At 37.5% G+C, this 7,106-nt stretch overlaps 2 protein-coding genes across 2 annotated transcripts; both read left to right on the top strand.

Annotated features, from left to right (window-relative positions):
• Positions 1-1,231: 1,231 nt before the first annotated feature.
• Positions 1,232-4,367, top strand: cmklr1 (chemokine-like receptor 1). The gene is made up of 2 exons (XM_067439271.1): positions 1,232-1,299; positions 1,611-4,367. Exon 2 carries the CDS (start codon positions 1,630-1,632, stop codon positions 2,692-2,694), a length of 1,065 nt encoding a protein of 354 aa, XP_067295372.1. The 5' UTR covers positions 1,232-1,299; positions 1,611-1,629; the 3' UTR covers positions 2,695-4,367.
• A 58-nt stretch (positions 4,368-4,425) lies between these two features.
• LOC137071352 (chemerin-like receptor 1) lies at positions 4,426-6,613 on the top strand. The gene is made up of 2 exons (XM_067439272.1): positions 4,426-4,708; positions 5,156-6,613. Exon 2 carries the CDS (start codon positions 5,190-5,192, stop codon positions 6,204-6,206), a length of 1,017 nt encoding a protein of 338 aa, XP_067295373.1. The 5' UTR covers positions 4,426-4,708; positions 5,156-5,189; the 3' UTR covers positions 6,207-6,613.
• The last annotated feature ends 493 nt before the right edge of the window (positions 6,614-7,106 follow it).

Genomic DNA, 7,106 nt, shown 5'->3' with positions numbered 1-7,106 from the left:
GCGCCCAAGTCCCGCCCTCGAAAGTTCCTGAACTTTGAAAAAGTACTACCTCGCGAGCAGGGCCGTTTGGAGGGGGAAATATTTACCCGGAACTTCATTTAGACCCTGGTTCCTGCGGTCTAAACACACGAAGTACCACCCAAAGTTCCTAGTTCCTGGGTAAAGTTCCTGTGGTGGAAACGGGGCTTTTTTTAGTTCAGGAACTTTCGGGGGTGGGACTTGGGAGCTCAACATGCTGATTGGTTGAACTTACGTAGCATTTTATTGCAACCTAAAAGTCTGTTGTGGTGCATACCATAAGAGTTGTTTACTATTCAAATCAACAATGAAGTTTAAAAAATGACCGATGGACCAATGACCTGGTTCAGGATTTATTAAAGTTATTTGAAATCCAGCGGGCTCTGGAAAGCTGTGCGCATGTAACGGAGCTGGAACTTCCTTCCTCTAATCTTAAGACACGCGCTAGTGACTAATGCTAGAGGTTGCAGCATTTAGCCTCATTGTTAGAGTGTCCGACTCTCATTACAGTGGACCAGGGTTCAAGTACCGCTTAGAGCGGGTGGTTCAAACAGAAATGGTTACACGCAGTCCTTCGTCACCAGACTAATCTTCATGGTACTTTAAACTGCAATGGAAACACATACAGCAACTGTTCCTCTCCCTTCCTTATCCTCCTCCAGAGCCTCCTTCTTCCTTTTATGCTCTGTTTTGGCTTAGTTTCATTGTGCTTAATTTCTGTTCCATTGTGTTTAAGTTCTGTTTGTATGTGACCTAGTTTACTAGTGTGTATACTCCCTGTTTTGTTTAGTTCTTTGTCCGGTCTCGTCTTTGTGTTTCTCCTGTTATTCTGTGGATTATTGAATTATTTAATTCTTCATCTTTGTAAGCTTACTTATATTCTACAACCTCTGACTATTATTTAAATGAAATTATTATTTATGTATGTGACCTCTGAGCTGTGACCCTCAGCTTACCCTAACTCTTACCCATGGCTCAGCGTCACATAACATCACTGAATTACGTCAGATCACTGTAGACAACCAAAGCTTTGAGTTTGTTTGCCTATTTTTCCAAAACTAGAAAAAAATAAAATCAAGAAGTGAAAATAGGGGATCTTGTTGATGAGGAAAAAATAAACAGTTTTGGAAGTGTTTTGTGGAAGTACAGCATGTGCTGTCATGCACAATATTGCCCAAGAGAAGGAAAGGAAAGTTCTTTATAAATGCAAAAGCGACAAAGTCGTCAGATGTCAAATGGGTGCTGGTGAGGTAATGCTGGAGACACTGATTGTTGGTTAAGGTGAGAGACTGCTATAATTTATAAGACTTGTGAACATTTAGTCCAAACCAATTTGAAGCGCTTACCTATGAATGTCTCTATCCAAAGAGATGCTTATAATTAATATAATTTATTTATATAATATTGAATCTATTATTTTATGTACTTTTTAGTTTAAGTTGTTTGTTTAAAAAAGTTTATTTTTCATGAAATTACATTGAACTTTAGGTTTAAATGAAATAGCTGAGCAGTTTTAATCTGGGAACACTGACTGTGTTATTACGTGAAGAACAATTTAACTAACAAATTATCTTTTTGTTGTCTTCTTACAGGGAATCGACATAAATTACAATGGATTCAGCAGATTTTCTATTTAACTATGATTCAACTTATGATTATGAAAATGACATTGATTATGATAACTCCAGTAATATAACTTACGATGAAGTTTCTTTCCACACAACAGTACACACCGTTTGTTTCACTCATGTTCTTTGCCTGTCGTTGCTGGTGATCAATGTGATCATCTGTTTGCTGGGCCTTGGAGGAAATGCGGTGGTTATCTGGATTGCAGGGTTTGGCATGAAGAAGTCAGTCAATACTACCTGGTACTTAAGCCTGGCTCTATCTGACTTCATATTCTGTGCCTGTTTGCCTTTTAACATTGCCTACGGTGTCACCTCGGACTGGATCTTCGGCCTCTTCATGTGCAAGTTCACGTCCTTTGTCATGTTCCTCAACATGTTCAGCAGCATCTTCCTCCTCGTCATCATCAGCATGGATCGTTGCATCGCCGTCATGTTTCCTGTTTGGGCACAGAATCACCGCACTATTGGAAAAGCATCTGTGTTAATTGTACTCGCTTGGATAATCTCTGCAGCTTTAAGTATCCCGTCTATTGTATTCCGCGATGTCCAGAATCACCTGGGCACAAACCGATGCATGAACAACTACACGTCCAGCCCGTACAGTCACAAAATCATTGCAACGAGCCGCTTTGTTTTCGGATTTGTGATGCCGTTCCTCCTCATCATCTTTTGTTATACTCTCATCATCCTCAGACTGAGAGCCACCCAAATGGCCAAGTCCAACAAACCGTTTAAGATTATGACGGCTCTCATTCTGACCTTCTTCCTGTGCTGGCTGCCGTACCACACATTTGTGCTAATCGAACAAAACGAAACATTCAACACTGAAGTCATTACTATCGGACTGACCATTGGCACCACTGTTGCTGCAGCTAACAGCTTTCTAAACCCTGTTTTGTACGTCTTCATGGGCAATAACTTCAGGAAGAAGTTCAGGAGCTCCGTCTTATCAAAGATCGAGAATGCTATTGGAGAAGATGGCCGAACGATCAGTCGCTATTTGTCTCGCTCTAGCTCAGTGGATACAAGGGCATCTACTCATATCTAAAGAATAAACTGGAAGTAATTAATTTCATATTAGGGCTGTCAATTTAATGCAGAGGTGTCAAACTTCGTTCCTGGAGGGCAACTGTTGTGCAAAGCTTAACCAAAAAAAACTAAACAAAAACAACTAAGGACCAGATTTTCTAACAGCTTGTGCCAGCGGAAGAAAGATAAATAACTACTTTAGCGATGAAAAGGCATGGACACAGTTATTTTTGCATCTGACCTTATTGCATGAACATTTGTAGGAATTTCCCTTTCATATTCAAAATGTATGGAAGGAGAGTTTTTAAATGAATAAATCAATGTGATTTATATATGTATATGAAGACTTCAGATGCAAAAGCCTCCAAATCCGTCTGACGGTTTTCTTTAAAATAAGCCTTTTTTTCAGGCTTCTAAGTATAGCTTTCTCCCTAAGTACCGGTACTTCTGAATGGGCTGAGGCTGGGATTTAGTGGATTTGACAGTATTTTATGAACGTATACTATATTTTGAGAGCATTTACTTAGTATCGTTATCTCATTTTTGACCAAAGTGGGTTTTAGAGGCTTTTGCATCTGAAACTTGTATGCTTTATACAAATATGATAGAATTAATATGTAATGGTATAAGAGGTAAATACTTGGAATGAGAAGTAAATATAAGTGATATTGCACATTTAATTACACAGTGGGGAGAAAATTAACTGTTATTGAGGTAGATTGCCTCTGGGAAGAAACTTTTCTTGTGCCTGGTTGTTCTGCTCAGTGCTCTGTAGTGCCGGCCAGAAGACAAAAGTGCAAAGAGAAGGTGGCTTGGATATGCAGGATCTAGAGTGATTTCTGACCCATTTCCTCACTCTGGATGTGTATCTTTCTTGGAGGGTGGGCAGTGGAGCACCAATAATCCTCTCAGCAATCTGAACTGTCCTCTGTAGTTGTCAGCTGAGCAAAATCAGACAGTTAGTGAAGTGCAAAGGACAGACGCAATAGCGGATAAGTAAAACTGCATCAGCAGCGCCTGATGTGGCAAGTTGAACTTCCTCAGCGGTAGAAGAAAGTGCAGTCTCTGTTGGGACTTTCAATGTGATTGACTTCATGCCCAGAGAGACTATAATTAACCCTAAAACACAACATTGCCTAATGCAATGCATCATTTTGAAAACAGGTAAAACGAAAATGAAAATGTCACTGAAAATGACAGTGCACAACTGTTTTAAGATGTGTTGTAACCATTTAGAAATGCTTAAAATCTTAAAATGTGGTGCATCAACCAAAAATATCTGACAAAAATCATGTACATAGATCAAATGGAATATGATAACCCATCCTCTGTGAATGAAATCAAAGGACAGACCAACATGATTTTATGCCAGTCATATGCCTATTGTAAATGACATGGAAAGGAACAATATACTGACTTCTGATGCCACTTATATATTTAATGATTTACATATTTGCCACAAAAATGTAATGGTTATGAATTATCTTAATTTGAGGCTTTGTGATTAGATTTACAGTCCTAATTTTCATTGCTATATAGTAAGTAAATTATACCATCATTATGCATTATGAAAATGGATTCCTGATGTAAGCAAGAATTCTTTAATCATTTGTATGACTTAACATTTTTGCAACTAATAAACTTCATTGTTTGACTGCAATCATTGGACTGTGTGCTTCCCCTCATACCCCACTTCAGCATCCTCCACAATGGTAAAGGCAGCCGAGTTTAATACGTGTTGGTCTGTTCACTAAAATGACACTTCATTCTCGGTTTTTAACCTCAAAGCCACCCTATCGCTATAACTATCAAATGAACAGAGCCACTTTGAATAGGGTACTGGATAAGTGTGGCCATCTGTCAAGTCTCAGTTCTCAGAAATTAGTTTGTATCTTACAGAGGAACTAGGTGTTAAAAAATTTGGCCAATAGCTAAGCCACTTACATGAAAAAAAAAAAAACAACAACAACCCAGCAGCAGAAGTACGTATCTGAAGCATTGCAAACGGCAGTGTGAGAGGCTTTCTTCGTGAGGTAAGTTATTCTTTATAGATGTCATTTGAGCAAGAGCATCAAAGATATATAAGATACACTAGCCTATGTGTATTTGATCATGCGGTGAACACTGCTTTCTGTATCGTTCTAAAGACTGAAAGCAGTGAAGGAATTAAGATGCATGTGACTAATTCATGGTGCAACAGAATCAAATAAGATACTTTATAAATTCACGATTGCAAAACACCTTTACAGTTTGTAGATATCAGACATGATACAAGGAAGAAACATTACATCCTCACTTAACAAAGATACTTTCAGTCTTAATTTTTACATGTTGAAGTTTACTGATGGAAATTATGGGAAACAGTAAATTGCAAATCAAGTGTCATGTTTTTGCTTAGTAACTGCATTCATTTTTAGAAACATGCAAAATGGCTTCACTTTAAATACATTTGGATAAATTGCCTATTGCTTTCATTACAGAACTCAACTTACTATTCAGTTCTAACAAGACATAATGAATTCAACTCCAGAACCAGATTATAACTACGGTGATCATTTGAATGACATTCAACATCACATGGTTTCTGTGGATGTACATCCTGGCTCCTGCAGAGAAGCAGCATGTGTAATCATAGTTATTGTCAATGTGATCATATTCCTTCTCGGCACCTTTGGAAATGGAGCAGTGATCTGGATTGCTGGTTTTAAGATGAAGAAGTCTGTGAACACCACCTGGTACCTGAGCCTGGCTTTGTCCGACTTCATTTTCTGCTCTACTCTCCCTTTCATTATTAACAGAATGGTTACGGACACCTGGATCTTTGGGCTCTTCATGTGCAAGTTCACCTCTTTTGTTACGACCCTCAATATGTACAGCAGCATTTTCATCCTGGTCATCATTAGTGTGGATCGCTGCATCACAGTCAAGTTTCCTGTCTGGGCCCAAAATCAACGCACTGTAAAGAAAGCTTCTGTAGTTATTGTGATAGCTTGGTTCATGTCTGTTTTGCTTAGCATTCCATCTGCCAAATTTAGAGAGATTAAAAATAATTCATCAACAGTCATATGTTATAACAACTATGGGAATCACCACACAACCGTCGTGTTCATGCGCTTTACTTTTGGGTTTTTAATTCCGTTTTTGACCATTTCCACCTGTTACTCCATCCTGATCTGTAAACTTAGAGGAAACCAAATGTCCAAATCCACCAAGCCCTACAAGATCATGACATTACTCATTACAACTTTTTTTATCTGTTGGTTGCCATTTCACATTGTTTCTATTATAGAGTTGGACATAAAAAAGCACAATCCTGTCTTTCAAACAACCATACAAGTAACTACTGCTCTTGCGACTGCAAACAGCTTTATAAACCCATTCCTCTATGCATTCATGGCCAAGGACATGAAGAAGAAATGCTATGCCTTTCTGTCAAAGATTGAGAGCGCCATTGATGACGAGACCCGAAGCGGTTTCCAAAGAACTTCCATTACCAATTCTGTGGATAACAGAGTTTCTACAATCGTCTGAAATTGTTAAACATCTCTTGGATAAAATATATTTTTCTTAATTTTTTTCCAAGTCTGACTGGAGAATTCTAGCCAATAGAAAAGACTCACATTAACAAGTTGTACAAATGTTTGTGTTGCATGTAACAGCTGAAAATTCATGAATAAATGAATGTAAATTGGTTCATAAAAGCTACTTTCTATAAAAGTTTTGTATATTAAAATGCCATTTAACTTACTGATTTTGCTGAATTAAATGATAACTTTATCTAATTTGTGCATGTTACTGATCAACACATAAATATATAGAATGTGGCATCAAAGAATTTGAGAATTTATTGACGATTGAATGCACTGAGCATCATCTGAGCTAGATCAAATAATCCTGTCATGTCTCTCTGTTTTGCTCAAATAAATATACAATAAAAAAAAAAAATTCTAACAATTTCCATTGTGTTGGTAATTCTCTTAATTATACCATAGGCCTTTAAGTAATTCAATCCATACACAATACATTCTGAAAGATACTTCCGCTTTATTCCATTTGTATATGGTAAGTATGATGTGACACTTTCTGTCTTTTAATACTTCCTGCTTAAAAGCTTAGCAAAAATGTATTTGCATGTATCTGATAAGATGTTTTTCTTTGAAACTTTTTAACATGTTGCTACATTTACCCATATAATTGGTACATTATTTAGAGGTGATTTGCAGTTTTCATTCAAAAATGCTTTTCCTAACACTAAATTAGTCAGGGATGCAGGGCTGCAGACTGCAACTCGAATGGTTGCAATGTGACAAAATTAAAAATTCTATAAAAGTCCATATGCATCATCATATTCATTATTCAAAATACCCTTTTAAAAAGATTCATAATTTGCTTCCGATCGCTCAATCATTTAGTCTGCAGCCCTGCATTTCT

The sequence above is a fragment of the Pseudorasbora parva genome, chromosome 3, assembly GCF_024679245.1.
Source record: "Pseudorasbora parva isolate DD20220531a chromosome 3, ASM2467924v1, whole genome shotgun sequence".
NCBI classification, from domain to species: Eukaryota; Metazoa; Chordata; class Actinopteri; order Cypriniformes; family Gobionidae; genus Pseudorasbora; species Pseudorasbora parva.
Note: the sequence above shows the minus strand (reverse complement) of the source record. Positions and strands in the feature narration are given on the sequence as shown.

Bases quoted from the DNA above. Each gene is read 5' to 3' on its own strand.
- cmklr1 (XM_067439271.1), top strand. From the start codon at position 1,630: ATGGATTCAGCAGATTTTCTATTTAACTATGATTCAACTTATGATTAT.
- LOC137071352 (XM_067439272.1), top strand. From the start codon at position 5,190: ATGAATTCAACTCCAGAACCAGATTATAACTACGGTGATCATTTGAAT.